The sequence below is a fragment of the Apostichopus japonicus genome, chromosome 11, assembly GCF_037975245.1.
Source record: "Apostichopus japonicus isolate 1M-3 chromosome 11, ASM3797524v1, whole genome shotgun sequence".
In the NCBI taxonomy this organism is placed as follows: Eukaryota; Metazoa; Echinodermata; class Holothuroidea; order Aspidochirotida; family Stichopodidae; genus Apostichopus; species Apostichopus japonicus.
Window position 1 is genome coordinate 20,781,840 of NC_092571.1, and position 26,638 is coordinate 20,808,477.

The following is a 26,638-nucleotide window of genomic DNA, read 5'->3' on the forward strand; positions in this document are numbered from 1 at the left end:
TCTTATACTATTCTTGTACTAGTACAGGTAGAATTTCCCATGGTATGAGTACAGGGCTCTTAGCACCAGTTAGATTATGTAATTTTGCATTAGTTCTTACACTATTTGATTTGATTTGATTTGATTTATTTGATTTTCCACTGGATATATACATGTGGAGGGAAGTCCTCTAAAAAGCCAATTCAGGCTTAACAAGGTAAAGGACTCCCAGGAAAGAAAGAAAGAAAGAAAGAAAGGGAAAACAAAAAACAAACAAAAAGCATATATACATAAATGAAAATATAACTAGTGTCTTAATAAAGAAAAATTAATAACATACAATATAAACGATGTATCAATACTGAGAAATTACTTCTTTTTTTAGTGCTTTTCTAAATGTTTCTTTAGATGGTTTAGATTTTATAGTAGCAGTTAGATCATTCCATGTCCTCATAGCACGATTCTTTAAACTTAACGTACCAAATGTTGTATTACATAAGTTGTGGTGTGCTTGACCGGCACTTCTAGTGCGGTGACTATGTATGGCGCTGTTAATAGTAAATAAGTCATGAAAGGCTGCAGGAAGTAAGCCATTCCAAGCCTTGTAAAAGAATGTGGCCACATTCAGCCTAACAATATCGTTAAATTTTAATAAGTTGAGCAATTTGAAAAGTGAGCTGGTGTGTTCACGATATTCAGAATGAGTTATGTGACGAATGACTTTCTTTTGTAGGATTTCAAGAGGGTGAAGATAAACATTATGGGTGCCAGACCAGATTATAGAGCAATATGAAAAATGGGGGAACACTAATGTTTGGTAAAGCATTCTAAGAATATTCTGAGGAAAATAGTGTTTCAACTTAGTGTTTCAACTATTCTTGTACTAGTACAGGTAGAATTTCCCATGGTATGAGTACAGGGCTCTAAGCACCAGTTAGATTATGTTATTTTGCATTAGTTCTTATACTATTCTTGTACTAGTACAGGTAGAATTTCCTTGGTATGAGTACAGGTACAAGTACAAAGCACCAGTAACCAGTATCTAATTTTGCATTGGTTCCTATACCACCATTGAAAATGAATATGAGTAGAATTCCTATTGGTATAAGTACCAACACGAATACTACAATGCTCCAAGTATGGGTATGATTATGTACTCTTTGCACTGGTTCCTATATTACTATTGTTAATGCCCCAAGTGTCAGCACGAGTACAAGTAGATATTTCCTTGGTATGAGTACAAGTATGTGTAAAATTCTCAAAGCATGAGTATGAGTACCAAGTGGGATTCCCCTTGGTACTGAGTACGAGTACACAGTCCTGAGCATGAGTACTTTACTTCGACTTAGCTCCTATACGGCTATCGAAAAATGCCCGGAAAGAGTGAGTCCGATTTTATACAGATCCACAAGGCTGAGAATGAGTAAAGGCAGTCATTCTAGAAATATGAATCAAAAGCCAGATCATGTCAGACCAATTGCAATTCCACTCATCAATGTAAGGTTAGTTTTACAACACTTGCATTTTCTAAATTTTCGGGAAGCATTGTCATTAGATGACAATTTGAAAATCTGTATTTTTAAGAACGGCAAAAAAATTGTTCATGTTGTTCTGAAATGTGTTGTAAGATGTGATCATACTCATTTTGTTATCTCTACAAATAAAGTAAATTAAACAACTGGCTGAGATCTTTGGTTGCAAACACTATTTTCAGGTTCGTAACGGTGAGTTGAGAAATAAAAGCTTTGTTAAATAAACTCACGTTCTTCGGTATAGATACAAGATCCATCAACTACTCTGGGATTGCCGACGTAATTCTCGGCACATCTAAAGGAAAGAAGAAGTGTAAGCTATTTTAGTACCGAGAAGTTGGTCCTATTAAATATAATACCAGAGGCCAACTCAATAATAAGCACACATACAGTAGTTAACAAATGAAGGGGCTTTATCGGTTTAATACGAAGATGTTTTCTCTGCATTGCTGTATTAACTTGGCTGTTATTAGATTCCTTATACAGCACATGGACATGGATGGGTTTTATAGGGAGGGTAAACATTTGGGGAGAGACCCAGATTAGGCAGACATTGTATTAAAGTATGGTATGATTATTGTATTGAGTGAGACAATGTGTAAACCTCTGTAGTGAAAAACATCCTGACCTACAATAAGGTATACAACATAAAACTGGACACAATTATGTAATACCATTAAACTTAACGCACAAGTGTGATGCAGTTAGTGTAGCCATGACACTACCATAATTAACATGTAACTATGACGACAGCATTCCTAGTATCACATCGGTTTTGAGTATAGCTCATCACATCAGTTTTGGGTATAACTTATTACATCAGCATTGAGTATAACTTATCACATCAGTTTTGGGTATAACTTATCACATCAGTTTTGGGTATAACTTATCAGATCAGTTTTGGGTATAACTTATCACATCAGTTTTGGGTATAACTTATCAGATCAGTTTTGAGTATAACTTATCACATCAGTTTTGGATATACCTTATCACATCAGTTTTGGGTATAACTTATTACATCAGTTTTGGGTAAAACTTATCACATCAGTTTTGGGTATAACTTATCACATCAGTTTTGAGTATAACTTATCACATCAGCATTGAGTATAACTTATCACATCAGTTTTGGGTATAACTTATCACATCAGTTTTGAGTATAACTTATTACATCAGTTTGAGTATAACTTATCACATCAGTTTTGAGTATAACTTTAATCACATCCCTTTTGGGTATAACTTAGCACATCAGCATTGAGTATAACTTATCACATCAGTTTTGGGTATAACTTATCACATCAGTTTTGGGTATAACTTATCACATCAGTTTTGAGTATAACTTATCACATCAGCATTGAGTATAACTTATCACATCAGTTTTGGGTATAACTTATTACATCAGTTTTGAGTATAACTTATCACATCAGCATTGAGTATAACTTATCACATCAGTTTTGAGTATAACTTATCAAATCAGTTTTGAGTATAACTTATCACATCAGTTTTGGGTATAATTATATATAACTATATATTCTTAGTAAGTCAATGTAAAGAAAACAATGATGGAGAAGAAGAAGAAATAACAAAGTTATCTCGGATGCAACTGACCACAAAGAAGAAACTACCATCTTCATCATTTGACATAAAGTTGGATGATTATATCAGAGACCAATTCAGATGAGGTGGACCTTTGCATACGGCAAAATGACCTGAGAATGGAGGTGGGGTGGGGTGAGAGGGGTGGGGATTAGAGGACGAGGAATCATACGAAAAGGAGAAGGGATAATGAGGGTGATCACTTACTCGCCACAGTCCGGTCCAGTGTAACCCTCGTCACACGGACCGCAGACACTTCTGCCATTAGTTCGATCCAAAACACAGGTTTGTGCAAATCTGGAAGAAGCAATATTGAAGGTAAATTCATTAAGACCAAGCAAGAAATCAGATTATTTCAACAAAGGGACCTTAGATCGCCAGTTAGCTGCCTCGAGGTAGATTGTGTCAGACTTATATTTCCTAAAAATAAATTTCTGGTTGCAGACAATGTTTCCTTCTGATCATTCTTTTGGCTACATGTGAAAGAAGTTTCAAGAACACAGAGAATTAAGTTTTTTTTTAATCTATTCCATAAAATTGTACGAAAGATTGAGGGGCTCTGACGATACGATGCAAGCAGGATCTCCTTCAGAGGGGCGAACTGAAACATAAATGAACTGAGGACCACATGAAGAGGCACAGATGAACAGACAACGACTTTGGACAAATTGATAGAGCAATATCCTAACCCTCATTTAAATATAATATCAGTAATAGCAGTATCCAGCAGGGCTTTAATAATTTACAAGAGTCACACTGGTCTGGCATACACCCTCAGGTTCTCAACTTTTCTTCCATGACTGGACTCCTTCGGACAATGAAGAAACCCTCAACTGACCCTTGGAAATTGAGAGACCACCTAATGACCTCAGCAACTCCATCTTGGTTTTGGGCTCGGTCAAGAACATGTTACATTTTTTTGCTGGCCAAGTTGTCACCTCTGACAGTGTATAAAGACTGGCTAAGGCTGAAAATTTGGGCAATTATTGTACGCTCCAAACGGCTCTTGTACTGTCGTTGAGAATTCAGAGAGGCTGTAAACATATATCTTAAACCTGTCCATAAGTCATGAATTTTTCTTCTCCTTTTCAGAGAAGTTGCTGTGGATTAGTACTTACTGGTTACTGCTGATGGTGAGAGGACAGGCGCACCTCCTACAGTCGCTATTGGTACCCGATGTCGCATCGCCATAGAAACCGGCCGAACAATCCTGGCAGGAATCTCCCTCTGTATTGTGCTGACAATTCTGCATCGGAAGTTAACAACATCAGAGCAAATTAAAAACATATATCAAATAGAAACATGGTCAGTGAAACTATTATAAACTATACCACAAATGTGTAAGTACTGAAAAATACCTTCATGGGACTCCTTAGCTACTACAAATTTAGTTACATCTGAAACCATACATCTGCTGCTAGTGATTAGCAGCTCTCCCAAACCGCTAGAAACTCCCTTCCTTCCATCTGCCCCCCTACCCCGCCCCCCATTTGGGACATGAGTGAGCTCAAAAGTCATGGGGTTCTATATTGTCATTGTGTGATGCAATAGTGTATTAAACTAGGCAGTAAAATCTCTTAGTCTCCCATTGCCCAATTTCCTCTATTTCTAATTCTTCTTCATATATTATTGCCTTTGCCTTCTGTAGCAACGTTATAGCTAAATGTTATTATCCTTCTCATCACCTTAGCAACATTGCAGAAACCATTCGTACCAAAGGAAATCAAGTAATTGATAAAAAAAAAAGAATTAAAAAAGAATAAAAAATAAATAAATAAAACATTTAATAAATTAAAAATTAAATAAATTAAATAAATTAAAAAATTAAAAAAAGAAAAAGAAAAAAAGAAAGAAAAACCCATCAGCAGCTCTGTGATGTTATTTCTGATTGATCTTAACATATCTGAACAATATATGAAGGCAGGGAGTAATTTCGAGTTCAGGTGTAGTAGTATTGGAAGAGTCTGAATTTTGTCTCTCATAAAGTATATACTAGGATTCCTGAGCACAAAAACTGCTATACATCTTTTCATTGGTATAGCAATGGTGCTCATATAATACATTTGCATTTTGCAATGTAATACTGGATAAATTTTTTAACAAGTATAATATCTCCCAAGCTGAGATCATTCTTCGTTAGCTGTTTGGCCAGCAGTTAATTTATAAACAATAGAGGTAAACGATGATGATGGTTGGGGTTTGCTTCTCCTTCGACGTGGACAGGTTTGTAAAGGATAAACCTCCCTCTACTTACCGTACAGACTCCGGTCTCTGGGTCGCATACGTTGCTGTGTCCGTTACATTCACAAGGAATACAGAGTCCCAGGTAAAGACCGCCTCCTGATCTAGTGAAGCCTCTGTCACAATCCTGAGAGAGAACAGAAAGCAAAAGGTCATCTTTTATTGAAAAAAAGAAAATACCATTAACACATTCAATTTTGAGGAAATACCTCTTAGAGGTCGGTAGGACTATTACTATATCATCCTCTGACTATAAAATTAAAATGAGTGCCTTTCTACATCCTTTAACAGAGGTGTACCTCAGTTCTATCCTCTGAGATTAATGACAATATGCTTCATATCCTGTTCATAAAGGATAGGACGACATATCCTCTTCACTGTAACAAAGGATAGTACCACCATACAGGGATGTGCCCAGGATTTCCTGAGTGCCGGGTATACTGATCCCTTTCCTGGGGGAGGGTCTAAAGGGGAGGAAATGTCCCCCTCCCCTTTGAGAAATTTTTCGATTTTTGAAGGTACTCAGATGCCAAATGTTGGCACTTGTGTAGCTTTTTAAGCACATACACTAGTTTTGCTAACAATTTACATTTTTAAATTTTTTGCGTGAAATATATTGTTAGGAATGTCAGGATTTTAGATGAAAATAGTGCTGGGCAGGATTCACGATTTTTAAGACAGTGCTGGGCGGTAATTTTTAGTGCTGGGCGGGGCCGCCCAGTGCCGCCCAGCTCGGGCACATCCCTGACCATATCCTGTTAAAATAATCCCAATCTTCATCACAACCTTTACAGAGAACGATGATCATAATATCAACTAAATACTTCTTTACAGAGAACGATGATCATAATATCAACTAAATACTTCTTCAGCCGCCTACAGTAATGACAATTCTCTCTCACAGTAACGCCTAGCAACACTTACCTCACACGATGTTCCCCTGTAACCCACTGGACAATCACAGACCTCAACTTCAACGGCTTGGGAATTATTAGTCGCTGAAGAAGCTTCAAAGCAATGCAGAAACAAAACAATACTTGTTTTAATCATAAATTTAACAAGCTATTACGATCGAATCGAGTTACTCTTTCAACAACGTTTCCATCAAATCATTTCAGATGATATGACTTGTTCTGAAAAGAATGTGTGACAAAACAATTCATCTCAAAAAAGCAGCTATAAAATGTATAAAAACAAGGAGAAATTTTTCCTCTGTTTAATATCAAAATATCGACTCCTTACATCTAATTCAGACATAGCGAAAACTTTTCTGTTCATCTTACGGTTAACCCATCTCACCTGATGTATCGAGAGAAACTTCCCAGAGGCGGACCTCCCTCATCTCGGTGTTGTATGAGATCCGGATGAGGATGTACTCCAAATCAGCTAGCGCCATCAGCAAATGTTCTCGCGTAGCTGGCTGCGAGTCCGGCCTGACAAAGTTTTCCTGCGGGACGAAAATGAGAATTGACATACACTTTATGTTGACAGACCAAATAAAGTGACATTCTAAACAGTTGTGAGACAAACTTTGATATATGCAGAGGTTAATAAAATATCCCCATCTCACCAAAACGAGAGATAAAAAGTCGTCGAGTGAGCCGAGCGGATTAATTTTTCTCATCAAAATCCTCGATGCAGACTTGCAACTGTTCACAGTGCAAGTCACAGGAAAAGCATGACCAGACCAAGGCACCAGATATGGCCAGATAGAGCTGGCTAGACCGGCAGCCCTTGGCAGGCTACAGTATAGTTGGTGGTAGTTTTTGGGGGGGATTGAGCGCCGATGGCGCGGTAAATGCATAAGTAATTTGTCCAGAAGGTAAGGAGTTCCTGATGTTAGTTACCATATCATTGGATATAACTCAATTTTCAAGGATTCAGCATTTACACAAGTATCTAGGATCATACAAATACCCAACATTTTAGAAACCTGTCCTTCTTTTATGCCATTGTTTTTTTAACCTTTTCCAATATATTTGAACCACCTAGGAACCTCGATTGCCAGCAGAGGGTAAAGTTTCTCCTTCGATAAGGTTCATGTTGTTCATGCTCATACCTTTGCATCGTACCCTTTGAACTGACAAGAGGTTGCATGCATCCCAGGTTTAAGATATATTGCTTGAGGCTGTGATCAAGCCAAGAGGTAATCGGAATATGCTCAAGCCTAGAAAAAATACAAGTATGCAACTCAGGAATTTATAAAATTACTGTCGATGCTTCCCCCCTCTCCCATACCATCCCCCTCCCCCATCTGCTCTCTCATTTAACCATCCTCTCCCTCATATATGTGGAGTGTTATAAGGAGTGTTAGCTCAGTGGTTAATGCCGGTGCCTTCCAATCCTATGGTCCCCGGTTCGATTCACTCCAAGATTAATGTATGTCGTCCAGTTACAGAGTTGTTGACAATTGGCAATTCATAATCAGGGACATTAAATATGAATCTAAGAGACTGACTTCGGTCAGCTTGCATTGATAAGCCAATGAAGCTTCTTCGCGAGTTCCTGCTTGCAGGAGGATCTAAAATACATACATACAAACATGCATACATACATACATATAGCAAGTTCTCACCTGTATGAGCTGAAGATTAACACTCTTGATCTGGCCTGGTGGTAAAGGGTCATGTCGGTGAAGCAACACGATATCATTACCCTGGATAGGGAAGAATAAATTAAAAGTAAACAACAAAGAAAGGTGGAAGAAAATGAATTTGGGAATAATAATAATATTTATACTTATATTGCGCTTTACATTACAGGATCTCTCAAAGCACTTTACATGGGACTACAGAAAAAATCTTAAATAGTAAAAAATATAAGATACATAGAGTAATAAAAGGAATAAAGTTATCAAGCAAAATCAGTAGCCGAAAAAAAAAAAAAAAAGGGAAAAAATCAATCAATTAATGAAACTAATATAAACAAGTTTAATCATGTACAGGGACAACTGTTTTGCAACAACGAAACAGACATGTTTAATTCTTTCAGTTAAAGAGATTATTTTGCTCATTATATTATCATTTTTAATCTAGAGGGCTTAATGAGATGCAACTGAAATATGAAAGCAGCCAACTTGACGTAATGCAAATCACTTTTAATTTTGCCAGACGAAAATACATCTTTTCACACAATTCTCAAAACATGTTTGTGTTTATTTCCTTGTACAGACTACAGCATGAGATGAATATGCATGTTTGTGTTTAAGTCTTTGTACAGACTACAGCATGAGATGAATATGCATGTTTGTGTTTAAGTCTTTGTACAGACTACAGCATGAGATGAATATGCATGTTTTTTTTAAGCCCTTGTACCAACTACAGTATGAGATGAATATGGATATTTACATTCAAATGTTTTTGTTTGGCCAACTTACAAATATTTCCACATCAGCATCTACAACGGGACTTCCGCCAATCTCAGTACTGTAGTAGGTAGTGTAGGATAAATATCCACCATAAGACATCACCTGTGAGGTGAGAAATAGAGACAATTTATGTCAAACATTATCTAGAAAAAACATTTCATACTCAGCACTTCCTCCAATTCATATAAAGTGCCATCTTAACAAGAGCCCAAGGGCACTGTGGTTCCTTGCTTGGGGTATATGACAATACTAATAATATTATCAAGCAAGATTGGGCTCAAATAGTCCAAGTAATTGTGGTCCTACATGTTCCCATAAAGTAACCAACACTATAGCCAACACTTTTGTGATCACAAAATGTGATCGGATTTTTGATCAAAAGGCACTTTTGAGATCTAAATATGGATTCGAAAATGTAAGAAATATAAGAGACCTACAAGTGTGTCAACAGATATGATAACATTGGTGACCTCAGATGACATGACCTTTAAGCTTCAAAATGTTCCACCACCCCATTCACAACTTGTCCCAAAATATCAACCATGTCACACCTTGGCATTGAGATTTAATTGCATTGAATGTCAAAAAATGAACTTTGAACTTGTATACATAACTTCACACACAAAGGTCACCCGGAGGTCAACCAATTGACATTTTTGATTGGTGAGACCTAAATAGAGCATGACTGTAAAAATTCAAACATTTTTTCTTTGCCCATTTTCTCCCCCCCCCAAAATACTACTTTTTTAACATTAGCTGACCTTTGGTGACGTTGAATCACATGACCGTTAAGTTTGAAAATATTCCCCTATACCATTTGCAACTTGTCCAAAAAAATCAACCTTGTCACACCTTGGCACTGGGAGTTATTGCATTAAATGTGTGAAAATTAACTTTGACCTCATATAACTTCGCACACGAAGGTCACACGGGGGTCAACCCATTGACATTTAGGATCAGAAGGTACCTTTAACATCTGAAAATAGCATCAAAACTGTAAAAATCCCAAAAAACACGTAAAGGTCACCAGAGGTCAAATTGAGGTCAAGGGTCACCCAGATGCGGGTCAACAATTGGATTACATTGAAGCAACTCCCAACCCTAACGGACATTTCGTTCTCAAGTTATTGCAAAAATACTAGTTTTTTATCATTAATTGACCTTTGGTGACCTCGGATCACATGACCGTTAAGTTTGAAAATGTTCCCCTAACCAATTCACAACTTGTCCCAAAATATCAACCTTGTCACACCTTGGAACTGTGAGTTATTGCATTAAATGTCTGAAAATTAACTTTGACCTCATATAACTTCACACACGAAGGTCACACGGGGGTCAACCTATTGACATTTATGATCAGAAGGTAACTTTAACATCTGAAAATAGCATCGAAACTGTAAAAATCCACAAAACACGAAAAGGTCACCAGAGGTCAAATTGAGGTCAAGGGTCACCCAGATGCGGGTCGACAATTGGATTACATTGAAGCAACTCCCAAACCTAACGGACAATTTGTTCTCAAGTTATCGCAAAAATACTAGTTTTTTATCATTATTTGACCTTTGGTGACCTTGGATCACATGACCGTTAAGTTTGAAAATATTCCCCTATACCATTTGCAACTTGTCTCAAAATATCAACTGTGTAACACCTTGGCACTGGGAGTTATTACACTAAATGTCTGAAAATTAACTTTGACCTCATATAACTTAACATACAAAGGTCACCTTGGGTCAATTTATTGACATTTTTGATTGATGAGACCTAAATTAGAGCATCAAACTATACAAATTCAAACATTTTTTTCTTTGCCCATTTTGTACCCCCAATATACTAGTTTTTAACATTAATTGACCTTTGGTGACCTCGGATCACATGACCGTTAAGTTTGGAAATATTCCCCTATACCATTTGCAACTTGTCCAAAAATATCAACCATGTCACACCTTGGAACTGGGAGTTGTTGCATTAAATGTGTGAAAATTAACTTTGACCTCGTATAACTTCGCACACGAAGGTCACACGGGTGTCAACCAATTGACATTTTTGATCGGAAGGTACCTTTGATATCCAAATCTAGCATCAAAACCAAACATTTTCTTTTTTGCTCGTTTCCTCCCAAAATAAGCACATTTTTTCTAATGTGACCTTTGACCTTTTGACCTTGGTTTCAGATGTAGTTTAATCTCCTGATTCCAAAAAACAAAACGACAAGTCTGTACAACCATCCTAACTCCGACCGAAAAACTTTGACCCCATATAACTTCGCACATAAAGGTCACACAGGGTCAACCCATTGATATTTATGATCAGAAGGTACCTTTGACATCTGAAAATAGCATCAAAACTGTAAAAATCCCAAAAAACACGTAAAGGTCACCAGAGGTCAAATTGAGGTCAAGGGTCACCCACATGCGGGTCAACAAATGGATTACATTAAAGCAACTCCCAACCCTAACGGACATTTTGTTCTCAAGTTATTGCAAAAATACTAGTTTTTTATCATTAATTGACCTTTGGTGACCTCGGATCACATGACCGTTAGGTTTGAAAATGTTCCCCTAACCAGTTCACAACTTGTCCCAAAATATCAACCTTGTCACACATTGGCACTGGGAGTTATTGCAGTTTTAATATTTTCGGTTTTTGGACCATAACTGACCTTTGGTGACCTTTGTGGGCACCAAAAACAATAGGGCACACCTTCTCCATATGGCGGATCTATAGTCCAAGTTTGGCCTCAATCCAACATTCCCTTATTGAGATAGAGCGTACCCAAGCAAGTGTCACAGACGCACACACACACATACACACACACACACATACACACACACACACACACATACACACACACGCCAACCTGACTGCATAGGTTCCTTTTGCTAAAGCAAGGAACCAAAAATGGTTGAAAAACTGCAGAAAATCAGTACAAGTTGCTATATTTTTTCTTGTTTTTAATTTTCTCATATTTTTTACCTTGTTTCCTCTATAACGAGGGGGTAACTCCCAGAAATAATTTTGATTTGCATCCAGAGAGGGAAAACCGTTGAAGGCAATTTCATCATTGTTGGGGTTAATGTGGAAACCTGTGTCCAGTCTGACCGTATTCAGTCGATTCCTGATCACCATATTGTGTGTGTCGTCCCTTGAATCAAATTCCAGTCGAATCTACGCGAGAAAGTACAGAAGGAAAAAGTGAAGAAAATTATTTAGGCAATTTTTACGAAAAGTTCCTTTTGATGATCTAAATAGGAAAATTTATCACTTAAATTGGCTTTCTGTGGGCATAGCTGGAGAGGTAGGAGGGGGGGTGGGGTGTAAAGTATCAAAATGAGGTACAATTATTATGAATGATTTCCACCAGCCTAGCCACTTACCAGATGAATATAAGTACTTTTTGAATCATGCCTGCCATTAAACTTGAGCTTCTGTGAACTGTCTTGTAAAATACAAATATATTATAATATAAATGTCAGTTGATCATCCCCAGAGTAATGTGAGGCTCAAGCAAAACATTCTCGACTTACGGGCTGTCGGTAAAGGTCACTACTAGAACACTCTCTGGTGATTCCCGAGCAGAAACAAGGCGTGCACCCATCTGGATTCATGTCGTCCATGTTATAGTAGCCTGGGGCACAGCCGTCACAGGATTCCCCTTGGACGAATGCCTGTAAAACGAGGAGGGCAGCAATCAGAATATGGCTTACAACGGAGGCATTTCTGATCATCTGTTGGCATATTCGTGACATGCAATCTCCATGGGATTAATCATGTCGATATCATGTAAGAGAAGATGGCACACACCATCCTCAAAGAAATTTATCCTGCTTCCTTTAATCTACAGCATTGATAACAGAACTATGTCACAAGTAGGGCACTGATGGGGCTGCAGCATTCTGCAGCCAAGCTGTGAAGGCTGCAATTTTCCATGCGGTGCAGTTTCACACGATTGCCACCCCGGTCTGCCGAAATAACCACATTTATTTGATACTGATTCAGCGTCTCTGCATGGAATATTTCAATCGGAATCTTTTTTCCTATACAACACCTCCAGATCACCCATTCAAGCTCTTGTATTAACAACATGAGCAGTCAGAATGTGCTGTTTCTGGTAGATAAAGATTCCAAACTGTTCATCTTGCCAATAAAAGTGCTTTGAAGTGTGACCTGAAAGTAATTTACCAACTTTTTTCAACCGGCTGACAATTCATTTTTATACAACAACCAATCCTACATATTCATTGTCACAAAGGAATCAATCATGCATATTTATTGTCACACAGGAATCATGCATATTCAGTACCTACCTTGCACTGACATGATCTTCCATCATCCCTTGCAGTTCCTCTTGAATCACAGTCAGTCTCAGCTGAAAGAATTCAAATTAAATAATAATTTCAGGAAATTTGTATTCCAAGCTGAATGACTCTTACTAAAATGTTGATATTTGTGATGACAAATGAACACCCCCACCCCCCTACCAAAAAAAACAAAGCATAAACAAACAAACTTACTTTTTGTGCAGCCTCTTCCAGGTACATTGGGGTCACCAGAATAACCTTCTGCACATCTGAACAAAGAAACAAACATGAAGGGTTCTTTAGCAATATATTCAAAATTAATTTGATGTGTCTGGTCATGGGACAGAAATAATCGCAAATAATTTGCATCATAAACCTCATTTAGAAACATTTCTTTCATTAAATTCATTTCACATTAGATGTGGAAAGGATCACAGTCAAGGTACTCAAAACTAATTCCATTTCATTTCATATAAAATTTCTTTCTTTGCATCACCTCATTCTCTCCACCCCCCCCCCCCTTCTATTTTTGTTCCCCTTTTTAGTGATGTAACTTAAAATTCTGCAAGGTGTGATTTCAAAGTTTCACCAGTTTTTGACTTTCAGTTTTTGGCAATACAGGCATAAAATTAATAATAATAATATAAAAAAAAATAGTAAAAAAATTCAGGTTTATTTCAGTAATGAATTGTCATATATTTCTTGATGAAATCTAAGAGTTAATAATAATAATTATAATAAAAATGAGACTTATATCGCGCCAAATCAGTAAACAAAAGTCACTGCTCAAGGCGCTTTATAAAGAAAGTAAATTAATGTACAAAAGAACAAGTGAAAAAATGGGTCTTAGGTAGACTTTTGAAAGTAGAAAGTTTATAGCATGTTTATAGTTTCTCATCAATTCGATGGTTGTGGTGAATAAAAGAAATACTTTGTATCTTTTGATTTGGAAAGAATATGGAAAGGAATAGTTAAGCACATTAAAAAAAGAGACGAGGGATTAAAGAGGATGAGAAGGAACAGAGAGTAGTTGATGGAAAGAAGGAGAAGGGCAAAGAGGATGAGAGGAATGACAAGGGAGGAAAGAGAATTTGGAGTAAAGAGAAGAAGCCTAAATGTGGACAACTAGTTTAGGAGGGTAAAATGATTCAAGCCAAAGGTGGGGGGGGGGTGAGGGGATAGTTGAGGCATGGGGACATTGATAGAGTGGTGAAGATAACTTTATATTTGGCGAAAAACAAAGATTCCTCATGAGATTGTACCTTTCACAGTTGAGTCCTTCATAACCTTCTTCACACGCATTACAGACAGGGCCAGCCCTTGGATCATAGTAACATGTTGGTGAAAACCTGGAGACATGACAAACAGGGATGTAAGTGCAGCCCCCCAAAAAATACGGAAAACTATTCGGAGACCCCGGGTGAATGCCGTCCTAACACATCCTACTCCTAGCTCTGACTACTTACACACTATCGTTATGTTAGGCTAGCTCAAAAGTATTAGCGCTAACACATCCTACTCCTAGTTCTAACTACTTACTATCGTTATGTTAGGCTAGCTCAAAGTTACGAATACGTCGCAGCGAACTCCGAAATAAAAAACAGTCTCACATTCGAATGCGATCACGAATATCAACTATCATATGCGTATCCCATAGATTTCCGCACGCTCACAAATATCACAAGCGTTAATTCCGAAACTTATGTCGAGCACCAGCAGTTAAGAAGATGTGAATTAGGCAAGGTTTTTCAACGACAGAAATGAGCTATGGCAATTTGAAGTTCGCATGTACGCAACGATGTTCACATGGCACAATGTTGTGCAATGCAATGTGTAACAGGAAATGGTATTTTGGTTGATCGATGAGTGAAAATTGAAGTTAGCTTGCTGCAAAGGGGCCAGGCATTTTTGCCGCGTTGTGTCTTTGATATTCGTACAATTTTGTGGAAACTTTAATGGAATTTAAAAAAAAACGGATTTCCGTAAAAATACGGAAGACTTACATCCCTGGACAAAACAAATACTACATGATTATTGAATATTATGCAGAAATTTGACCCATGTCAAGGAGCTAATATCTTCAAGATAAATCAGACTATTTCATATTGCATTTAGATTGGTTAAAATTTGAACATTTGCTCTTTCAATCATAGTTCTACAAAATGTCAAAATCAAAGATTTCTGATAATTGAGGTCAGAATTAGATATAGATATTAACGATCCAATCGAGAAAGCAATTGAAAATGAACATTGACAATACTTAACAGTTTTGAGGAAATTATAGTGACAACTTAAAAAAAGAGAAATTTAATTGTAGCAGGGGAAAATCCTCTAGTACTTAAAACAATCTTGAAGGAAACTCCAGTAAATGCCTACTTTGCCCAACAATGGAATGGTAAATTAATCTTCATTTCACTCTGACAAATGTTTTCGCAGCACATGAATTTCAAATGGGCATCGATAACATATGCATATTACATTTCCAGACTTGCCACAAGTACTCATACCATACACACCAAAGATCTGGAAATGATTTAAGGAATTCTTCTGAGAACAAATGTTATGATTAATGAATGAATGAATGAAATGAAATTAAATTAAAAATTAAATGAAAAGAGACCATATCAACATTCTGCTCTTGCATTGCGGTACATTTCAGGTATCTAGTTCATACATAGGACTATATTTAGGCCGTGCGACACCTCAAAACAGAACATATACACACACTGGTGGTTAAGAGCTGGGGTCCTGGCACCAAGGGGGCATTTATTTCAAAGGGCCGGCCCTCTTTGTAAACCTTCAAATTTCTTTACATATGGTAAATTATGAAAATGAGTAAGAATTATGCTTTATTCCGTATTCCCAGCCCCCTGCTTAACCCCAGATAACTATAGGCCCATTCCAACCCCCATCCCCCCATCCCCCCCTCCCATCTACCTCAACCTTCCCATCATGCCTGCTGATGGCGAGTTACTTACTGGTTGGAGGAGAATGTCAGCGGGCATGGGCAGGGCTCACAGTCCAGCGATGTTCCAATCTGAGCATTACCATAGAAACCGTCTTGACACTCATTGCAGAATGGACCTTGTGTATTGTGTTGGCAATCCTGAGAAAGGAAATTTAAGGGATATTTATCTGAAAGGTGGGGTGGAGGGGAGGGGGGGGTTAGGAGAGAATGATACTACCTCTTTCCAATATAAATGCACTAGCCACATAGGTCCTAAAGTAAAATTAGTTTGAGGAGGTAGCTAGGTAAGTGAAGCATGCTGCTTAATCTGATACATTATGCTGACATTACGGTTTCATGAAAACTTAAAAAAGAGCATCAATGATGCAGTATCTCAATACTGGAAGTTTTAATTTTTATTCCTAATTTCAAATCTTTGCTGTCTCTACAATTATCAATATCAATCATGGTACAACAAATATATAACTTGCATTTTTGCCACGAATAGTCTCTGCAGGTTACACTTTATCCTGCTAGTCTTGCCTTTAGCGCTCATTGCCTGTTAGTCGAAAGAACGACGTTGCAAGGTTTAGTACTGTCATAGAATATTTAAGAACTTGTTTTTTATGTGGTATCCTTCATCTTAGGTCAGTCTCAGTTGGACTTTTTGGTCATATAGTTTGACGTCAATGACAACAGCCAAATTAGAAGAGGCGAACAACTCGACCATATTCTTGATGCCTGCCTTGAGAGCTAGGCCTATTGACCTACTGTATGTTACTGTAGACTGTAGTGGTGACTACCATCAAAACTGTGTCCACTTCTAGATATCAAAACAACCCACGTTTTTCCATCTCAATTTTTCGGACATGAAGATTTCATGGATTTATGACTTGGAAAAAATAATGTAAAAGAAGATTACAAGTTTTTATATGCAAGTGATGGGTGGCCTCCTCTTCCCCTAATAGCCACCTCAGTTCCTCTCCATTTTGTTATTTTATTTTAATTCTTTGTACATTTGATGTCAAACATTACAGGTTCAAAAGAAAGCTAAACATACTTCTTATAACCTTATACATCTTATATCCTTATAAATAAAACATAACCTTATACAATTTTTATAGTCTTATCAAAGTTGTGATGCTATGGCCGGCTCCTCTTTTATACGTACCCATCAAACAAACTTACCCTGGTCCTTCCTAGGAAAAGCTGTCTGAACACCAGTACAATGCTAATGTGGCTATCACTGAAAGCCTAATAGGCCTAGGGGCCTAGCCTAGGCCTATATATATATATATATTTTTTTAAATGCACTAGGCCTACAGTAAGTAGCCTTCAGAAATACAAGAATGTGTATACGTAATTATACAAAATACATGAAGGGCAATCAAACAAACTTATCACGGCCCTTGCTCTGAAAAGCTACCTGAACACCAGTACTATCCTTAAATGGATGTTACAAAAACGAAGGCCTAATATAAATTAAATGCACTACGTAGAATCAGGGAGTTATAACAACTCCCTGGTAGAATTCAGCAGTACAGAATGTAATTAGCATGCAATACACTAACACCTCGCGTACCTAACTACAGAACAGAAAATTGTTCGCGAGGGTAGCCATTTTCGTATATCTAACATGTAGCTGTTATGAGTCATAGCCAATCTGCTACAAAACAGACTTGGGGGCGGGGCTTAATCATCAAAAACGGACCTTTTTACTAAAAGTAGGGGCGGCAGCTCAGTGTTGTTTTAAGAAAGAAAAATCATTTAAACATCAAATAACGCAAATAAAAGCCATTAAATGTCATATAAAAGTAGTAAAATTCTTATTAACACCTACCTGTAAACAACAAATGAAAGTTTAAAATTTTTATAAAATATATAATACATAGGACCCTATCTTAGACGATACCACTGTTGAAAGACAGTTCTATTCTATTCTCTTTCATAAAACATAAGTTTTGGAGCGTGTGCAAAACAGGTCTGTCAAAGTGTGTTTTCAGTCCAAATTGGCCCGATTTGGACATAAATCGGTGAAAAAGTCACAGAATGAGATACAATTCTGGAATAAAAAATAGTAACTTTTGTTGGTCTATATGATATATTCTTGCTCTGGAAATTCCAGAGAAAAAGAACTTTGTTTGAAGACGCTGAAAAATTTTTAAGAGAAGAGCAAGTCCCACTTACTGTTACAATATCTCTATACATGTAATATATTGAGATAAAAATGGTTACAGCAACATTCTGATTATTCAAATGATGTGGAGGTAAAGAGAGTGAGAGAGAGATGTAGTTGAAATTAAAAGCAAAATTACATTCTGTGCATGTAGTGGCAACAAAAAATGAGTATTTTCAAAACTGTATGGAAAATTTTTGAAAATTCTTTTGGAAAAATCTCTTTTGGAAAATTTGCAAAGTTCAAAAGAGCTTTATGTGAAGTCAAGTCCCCCCAAAACATTGGATTCTAGCAGTGATGACAATTTGCATTCTGTAATTCATTTCAATAGGACATGGCATCTCATAAAGCATAACTAAAAATATTTCATTGAATTTTTGCAAATATTTGTTTCCATGTTTTGTTGTAAATGGGCAGCGAAAAGATTAAACTAACCAATGAGAAAATAATAACAAGAATGAAGTACAATGATGAATATCATGCAATACCAATGCAATGAACAAGCCATGCAATAAAACAGAACCAAACCACAACAGAAATAGTATTCACAGCTATATAACTTGCTCAAATGAATTATCAAACTAACCAACTTCCTGTTTCTTTTTCTTACGTTTTGTTTTTTTCACCTTTAAAGCAGCATTTTGCGTTTGGTCGCCGTTTTCTACTTTTTTGACATGTCCATCAAGTTTTTAACATATATCAATCACAAAACAGCAACCTGAGATATTAGCCAAGTTTTTCCCTGCCAACAACGTTAATTGGCGAGTAATTAAGGATAGTTGCAGATGATAAGAAAAGTGTCCACGACAAATTCCACTTTTAAAATTAATCGCATACAGTTCCCCCAAACCCACTAGTTTGAATTCAACCAATCAGAGATCCAGGTTAGTATGTGCCGTTGCTAAAAATAGATTCAAAACTTTGCGTTGGTACAACCAGGGAGTTGTTATGGAACTCCCTGGTACAACTGCCATATAGACTGTACACAAATCAAGCTGGTGTTATATTACGTATTGGTCAATGACGTTCGTAGTGTTTAAATATTCCTATCATGGGCGAGGTTTATTGGGATCCCAAACGGAAAATATCTTGGAGAAAAAAAAATTGGAAAGTTGCAAATTTTTCGACTTTTATGCCACCATTTGAAGTAAGATTTAAATAGAGAAGCTTTATGTATGTCATTATGTGGCATAGTGGAATCAGTGAGGTTGAGAAAAATCATAGAAAAGGACGCAAAATGCTGCTTTAAAGTAGAGGGAAAGACTTTACATAGAATATTCTGTTTTGTTTTTACAGTGCTCAGATCAAAACCAAAATGCAACCCTTCTTCCACATATCTGTAGAAAGCTAGATTTTAACTTTGTTCCAGTAATGTTCAAACAAATCTATTTCCGTCTATCCTTTTGAGAGAGGCTTTGACAAATATCCTAGAAATACTTGAATTTCCTTCTTTACAGAGAGAATTGATCAATGTTTAGATAATATGCTTCCTTTCCACTTCTACAGAGCAAATTCAATGAATTATTCATTTTCTAAAGAAGACAATTACTACTTCACAATCTTCGCCACCGAAACAAAGAACGATTAAAAACAACAGAAGGATTACCAAGATGTGTCCAGCTGAGAGTAGCAAAATACAACAAAGGGTTAAAGGTTAATTAATTATTATTAACAAACACATAATTACTGTTAATTATCAGTATTAGTGCATACACACTCTAAATGATGTTTACCTCTTTTCAAGAGGCCTAAAAAGTCTGACAGATCTTAATCATTGGATGATGCACAGTATGTGGTATAAGTGTTTGCATGAGTCATATTTCAAGAGAAACTGTTAAACTCACATGAAGAGCACACACACGATGCATACTTGATTACGACAAAAACTTAATTGTGATTGTCTTGGTGACCTTATTTCAATATCATCAAATGCAATTAATCAGGTCAGTCATGTGAAGGGCCATGACAGAAAAAAAAAATTGTCTTTATCTTGCAGCTGTTTTGTAATGAGTCAGCCTACACAGACCTACTGATTACTTTATTTTTTAGTCCACTGTGTGGTTTCTTCATACAAAACACAATTTTTATTTTTATTTTTCATTTTATGTTCCCTTTTAAATGACAGAAGAACCTAACAGGTTCATTCCTTTAAAATATAACCCTTCAACTTTGATAAATGGAGCAGTAGGGTAATTTCCCTCGGGCATCACAATGCACAGGTAAACTTCGTAAACTTCGTAAACTTCGTAAATTCGGTAAAAACAGAAAATGGCTATGAAACAGCGACTACTTAAGGATGGTTTCAAGTAATGAACTATCCAATTGATGCACTAAGAGACTAAACTACCTGCAAAACTGACCCACCCTCCTTCCCACCCCCAACGCCCACCACAAAATAAGGCAAACCCTCCTCCCCCCCCCTGGTTTTGATCACTTAGATGCTAACTCCATGTTCATAGACACCGACCTGGCAAACTCCTGATTCTGGATCACAGAGTTCGGAATGTCCGTTACAGAAACACTCCTCGCAGAGTCCCAGGTAGAGACCGCCACCAGCTCTTGTAAAGTTGATGTCACAATCCTGGTGGTACAATAAAAAATAGAACAACATTATAGCTGGACAGTACTGTTTGAAACAGTTCAAATTTTAACTTTATTTACTTTATTGTAACTTTCTTTTTATTGTCCTAAGACGATACAACAAATTTGATTTTGCCCATGATAACAGACTGTCTTTCAATATATCAACAACAAACCTGCTTTTGTTTTACTTCGTTCAAAGTTGTGGTTGGTGCCCAAACGTGGATGGAATTAAAACTCTAGGATTGGACATTATAGCTCAAACAGGTCCAACCATGTAATACAAGAAGGATATTAATGAATATTAAGTTCTTTTAACTTCAGAGAAATCAGTCAAAGCTTAGACACCGACGTAACTCCCAAGAGCTGATTTACCTCACAAGATAATCCGGTGTATCCGTAAGGACAAACACACTGCTCCACGGCGTAAGCTCTGCCTAGCCCAGTATCACGAGCCTCTGCTATGTCTAGAGAGACTTCTTGGAGTCTGTGGGTAGGACAGCAGAGAGTAGAGGTAGAATTAAGAGATTACAAATGGGATTTTGGGATTAACAGCTCCAGGGAGACTTTATAGGTAGAGCCCTAGGTAAACTCTAGAGGTAGAGCCCTAGGTAACCTCTAGAGGTAGAGCCGTAGGTAAACTCTAGAGGTAGAGCTCTAGGTAAACTCTAGAGGTAGAGCCCTAGGTAAACTCTAGAGGTAGAGCCGTAGGTAAACTCTAGAGGTAGAGCCCTAGGTAAACTCTAGAGGTAGAGCCCTAGGTAAACTCTAGAGGTAGAGCCGTAGGTAAACTCTAAGAGGTAGAGCCCTAGGTAAACTCTAGAGGTAGAGCCGTAGGTAAACTCTAGAGGTAGAGCTCTAGGTAAACTCTAGAGGTAGAGCCCTAGGTAAACTCTAGAGGTAGAGCCGTAGGTAAACTCTAGAGGTAGAGCCGTAGGTAAACTCTAGAGGTAGAGCCGTAGGTTAACTCTAGAGGTAGAGCCGTAGGTAAACTCTAGAGGTAGAGCCGTAGGTAAACTCTAGAGGTAGAGCCCTAGGTAAACTCTAGAGGTAGAGCTCTAGGTAAACTCTAGAGGTAGAGCCCTAGGTATATTCTTTACGTAGAGCCCTAGGTAAACTCTAGAGGTAGAGCCCTAGGTAAACTCTAGAGGTAGAGCCCTAGGTAAACTCTAGAGGTAGAGCTATAGGTAAACTCTTTAGGTAGAGCCCTAGGTAAACTCTAGAGGTAGAGCCCTAGGTAAACTCTAGAGGTAGAGCCCTAGGTAAACAGAGTGGTTACTATAGGTACCATGTCAAAAGAATGGTGGTGAAGAGGCTGCAGCATCATGCAGCCAGGCTGCATAGGACAAAGTCTATTGTTCTCTGCAGTTTCACACAATAGTACCTATTGTTTGATATTGAGCAAGGCTTTCCAGCTGCTGCAGCCTTTATTTTCAAAACGCTCTCTAGGACAAGAGGGTAGCACGCTAAAGCCAAAAATATGTTTGTTGTAAGTAGTGTAGTACATTTTGTGGAATCAAAACATTTGGTATTTTCTGTCTTGTAAACTAGTAGTCAAATGGAAAAGATTATGAAGAGGTTGGGGCAGGGGAGGGTGAAGGGGAGGGAAGGGTGAATTGGGAGGGATTGACTTACACAGTCAACTCTGGTTGTGATGAGTAGGTAGCCCGGATCAGAATGAAATCGAGATCAGCGAGGGCCATGAGTAGGAACTCCCTGGTGGCCGGTTGACCATCCATCCTGGTCCAATACTGTTCGAAGAAACGGACAGTGTAGGACCGGCCCGAGTCCTCTTGCGGTTTCTCTCTGTGTCTGTACAGTAGAGTCACACCATTACCCTATGAATACAAAGAAAGAAAACAAGCATGCGTGAATTTTAAAGAGTTCAAGTTCTTGACATTGTAGTTCCGAAACTTGTAATCACTGTACGAGTTCTTGAGACGGTAAAGATTCTATCTCAAACTTTTTAAAACTTTGAAGAAACTTTAAAGAGAGCTGCTTACACCTATTTCAACGTCGGGTTCGCCGTTCATGTCAGAAGCACCGGCAGCGTTCATTATGCGGATGGTGTATTTTAATGTCCCACCGTAGGTTGAAATCTGGAGGCAAAGAAGGTATTACATCGGTTAGTGTTTGCAAAAGGAAATCTGTTTTATGCAAACTAAGAGCTATGCCCAAACAAGTGACTTAGCTGAGGGCAACATTTCACCGAAACAGATTATCCTGACGACATTGTTTATTGATTTCATCTCCCAAATTAGATTTTAACGATTAATCTGAGTCTTTTCTCACCTTGTCTCTGAGGAATTTAGCAGGTAGATTCCAGTAGAAGGAATCCACTACTTTGTTGCCTTCAAAGTCTTGGTAGGAGAGCTCCCCCGTGTTCGGGTTCACATCCAGATTTGACTCGATGAAGACCCTCCTGAGACGGTCCGTAAGAGTGAAGCCTTGGCTGTCTGTTATAAACTGTGACTGAACCTAAAGGTCACATCGGAAAATAAAACAACAGATATCATCCACAAAGGTCACATCAAAGGTCAAATCATGTCTGACCCAAAAAAAGAATTAGCATAAGTCATGAGAAATGGTGGACTTTGATACATGTGTATTAGAGGTTAAGATAAAAAAATATAACCAATATATTTAACAAGGAGCTCACTCCGACAATAGAAGCGGTACTTGTATTAATAAAATCAATGACATCAACAGAAAATAATAACAGAAAGGAGGAAATTACCAAATGAGGACACAAATAAGAGAAACAAAAGAAAACAGTACAAGAATGAACAGAGACTCCTGAGAGACTGCTTGAGACTTTATCTAGATTAATGTATGTCGTCCAGTTACAGAGTTGTTGACAATTGACAATTCATGGACATTAAAATATGAATCTTAGAGATCTACTTTGGTTAGCTTGCAGCTTTGAGAAGCCAATGGCTTCTTCGCGAGTTCCAGCTTGCAGGAGGATCTAAAATACATACATACATACATCTTAATTTCTCACAGAAGAGACTTTAAATGAATACTAACAAATAATTCACAAATTTGCTTGAAATTTACACTTAACCCCCTCTCCCCTTCCCCCCCCCCCAAAAAAAACCCCAGGCAACTATGACATCATCTGAAACTAGAAAAAAAAATCTCGAACCCTGTTTTCAAACAAAGCGTCTCACAGATTTTTTCTTCTTTTTCTGTTTTAACGATCAGTCTGCCACCATACCTGTGATCTAAAGGATGTTGTGCTTCCACATTCCCTGCTGACGCCCATACAGAAGCAACTTATGCACCCGTACTGGTTCTCTTCCGATAAGTGGTATGTTCCATCCACGCACTGCTCGCAGGCTTCTCCCTGAGCATTTCGCTGAACGAAGAAATGGACGTGGATAAAATAAATTGCGAGCGGCACGTATCGAAAGATTTTAATCGGGAGAAAGTCGATTGTCTTGAGTTAAAGAAATGTTCTTAAATTTTCTTCCTTGAAATGAATGCATACTCTTCTCAGTGATTTAAAGAGTATGTAAGATAAAGAGAGGGAAAAAAACATAGTTTTGAACGGAAGGAAATTCCATCTGCTTTGTCACCATGGAAACTGGTAAACACAAAGCACTTCCAAATATTTACTCTTTGAAGCTTCTGTGGTAATTTTAGCATTTCAACCATCTTTTGAGCCTTCAGTTCATAGTCACTTTAAAACACTGAACACTTTAAAACTGACATTTGTTTTAACAGCAGGTATCATACCTGGTCCACCCGGTACATATCGTTTGTCAAAAAAACAAGTAAAACAGGTGCATTTTCGATTGAGAAAGTTTGGTTAAATTCATTAATATTCTAATAATAATAATTTTTTTTTTACCTTGCAGGTACATTCCCCATCTTGTGCTTGAGCAGTGCCAGCAGTGTTACACTCATTGGTGTCTGAAGTAAACGTTAAAGTGAACAGAAAGAGGAAAACCCAGAATTATATTTTAGGTGAAAAAGAATAAAAACAATCTTCAGAAACATATCAAACGTGAAGACAGCACTGAGCATGTCACCGTCAAGAATATATGTGTCGGCTAGAATATTTATTTTTGATGGCCAGAGCAAAACAGTTGAGGAATATATATCGTCCATTCCATATCGACCATAACTCATAACTATAAAAATATAACAGACAGTTTTCTTTTATTTACTTTTATATATATGATAATGTCAATACAGCATACATACAGCATTTATACAGTGGAATCTGAAAGATTACATATAAATGGATGATATCTAGACATCAAAAACACTAAGTTAACTCACCTATAAAACACAGGTTTCCTATAATTCTGGGGTTACCGGTATAATCTTCTTCACACCTAATGAGAAAACAAATATTGATCCAAGATAGAACACGAGAGAACACAGTGACACGATGACCGTAACGAGCAAGAGCTTGCTAGCACCTACGGGCTACACATTTAAAAACAAACTTATGACAAACGATTCCAAATAAAAGCCAGATGAAGATATCTTATTTGATTTGGATTTGATTTGAATTGGACACCACATGAGTGTGGTTTGAGTAACATGCAATTTGGGGAGAGAAAACTCTTGTACTGACAGTTAGCAAAATTATATGTGTGGTAAGCACAACCAAAATTTAAATAAAGCAAATTTACTCAAACATTAATCATTGATAACATAAACTACCCCAAGTACTGCCATTAGGATTCATCCTTGAGCGCACCTACTTAATTGACCAGCCACCGTATGATTGTAAACACAAGTTCTCTAATGGCCAGCACTACTTTCCTGAGTGTAAAGACAAGTTTGGCTTGACCACTGCAATAGTATGCTGTGCATGTGTTTAATCATGAATTTGTGCAGAGGAGCGCTCAGTTTGGCTAGCATCACCAACTCGGGTAGATATTCAATCTGTGATTTGAAATGGCAGTAACGTTACGGTCAGAAGGAAACCCCACATAACCGGCTTCTATCAGTAAAAATTGAAAAGGCAGAAGCAACTGGCCCTAACCCCCCCCCCCCCCCCCTCCTATCAATTACACTCCTCCTTTTTAATACAAATACAATAAGGGGAAATAAGAGGAAATATTCCAGTCAAATCAAACTATTTGTATATGTAGGGTAAAAGTGTTTGTTTGCAATGATTCCTTCACCAGCAACAATCTAATCCTGCTTAGTTCACATGAACCTGGTCATGGCAGGTTCCATTAATTACTTCCTGCCATGGAATCTTCTCATGCATCAGTAAAAGCCACTTTCAACTAAAATAAACAGATCACAGACACAACTTCCTCAAATATTTCTTCAAAAACGTTGCACTTCAGATACAAGCGATTATAATAAACATTGCAAATTTTTTTCCCATGGAAAATTTCAACTTGACGGTTTCTGGATGAGACTCGGTGATCGTAAATCCAACAAAATCTTTTTTCACTTCAAACCCACAACAACTTGAGGAATTACCAATGTTGCCTCATGAATAGTCATACATATTTATACATATTAATTGTTATATTCAGGCTATGAATATTCATGTGATTCAACTTACTCTCCACAATCTCTCCCTCTATATCCAGCGGCACAGCTATCACATGTGACCAAACCATCGTTATCCAAGTAACAGGTGGGTGAATGTCTGCAAAAATACAAATCAATCACGACAATTTAATCAACAAACATTTCATTTAAAAAATTTAACAACAGACTCCTTAGATAGGACAGTAGTTCTGCAAAATTTTGACTTTATAGTTATCAGGTTGACGATGATTGAGTCCCTTTACTGATTCTAAAAGTATGGGAAGTAAAGTGCATATTCTTTAATACAATTATTTTACATTATTAGAAATGCTATTGTCAAAATATTTGCAATGTCTGATATGATATTTAAAATGTCTACATATGAGTTGTATACAAAAACCATTCCTGATT

The 26,638-nt window shown here is 37.4% G+C and overlaps 1 protein-coding gene across 4 annotated transcripts in view; it reads right to left on the bottom strand.

Moving 5' to 3' along the window:
- LOC139975614 (basement membrane-specific heparan sulfate proteoglycan core protein-like) overlaps positions 1-26,638 on the bottom strand; it is a 181,990-nt gene that overhangs the window by 45,217 nt on the left and 110,135 nt on the right. For all 4 annotated transcript variants that reach the window (XM_071983660.1, XM_071983658.1, XM_071983657.1 and 1 more), the window contains 23 exons: positions 26,259-26,345; positions 25,007-25,062; positions 24,573-24,634; positions 23,937-24,077; positions 23,009-23,194; positions 22,720-22,815; positions 22,352-22,554; positions 21,092-21,203; positions 20,604-20,717; positions 15,992-16,119; positions 14,276-14,362; positions 13,227-13,282; positions 13,020-13,081; positions 12,240-12,380; positions 11,689-11,880; positions 8,722-8,814; positions 7,921-8,001; positions 6,645-6,792; positions 6,270-6,352; positions 5,359-5,472; positions 4,223-4,350; positions 3,312-3,401; positions 1,742-1,806 (listed from right to left, as the gene is read on the bottom strand). In XM_071983660.1, the coding sequence (XP_071839761.1) occupies positions 1,742-1,806; positions 3,312-3,401; positions 4,223-4,350; positions 5,359-5,472; positions 6,270-6,352; positions 6,645-6,792; positions 7,921-8,001; positions 8,722-8,814; positions 11,689-11,880; positions 12,240-12,380; positions 13,020-13,081; positions 13,227-13,282; positions 14,276-14,362; positions 15,992-16,119; positions 20,604-20,717; positions 21,092-21,203; positions 22,352-22,554; positions 22,720-22,815; positions 23,009-23,194; positions 23,937-24,077; positions 24,573-24,634; positions 25,007-25,062; positions 26,259-26,345 (2,525 nt within the window). The remainder of the gene's footprint in view (positions 1-1,741; positions 1,807-3,311; positions 3,402-4,222; positions 4,351-5,358; positions 5,473-6,269; positions 6,353-6,644; positions 6,793-7,920; positions 8,002-8,721; positions 8,815-11,688; positions 11,881-12,239; positions 12,381-13,019; positions 13,082-13,226; positions 13,283-14,275; positions 14,363-15,991; positions 16,120-20,603; positions 20,718-21,091; positions 21,204-22,351; positions 22,555-22,719; positions 22,816-23,008; positions 23,195-23,936; positions 24,078-24,572; positions 24,635-25,006; positions 25,063-26,258; positions 26,346-26,638) is intronic.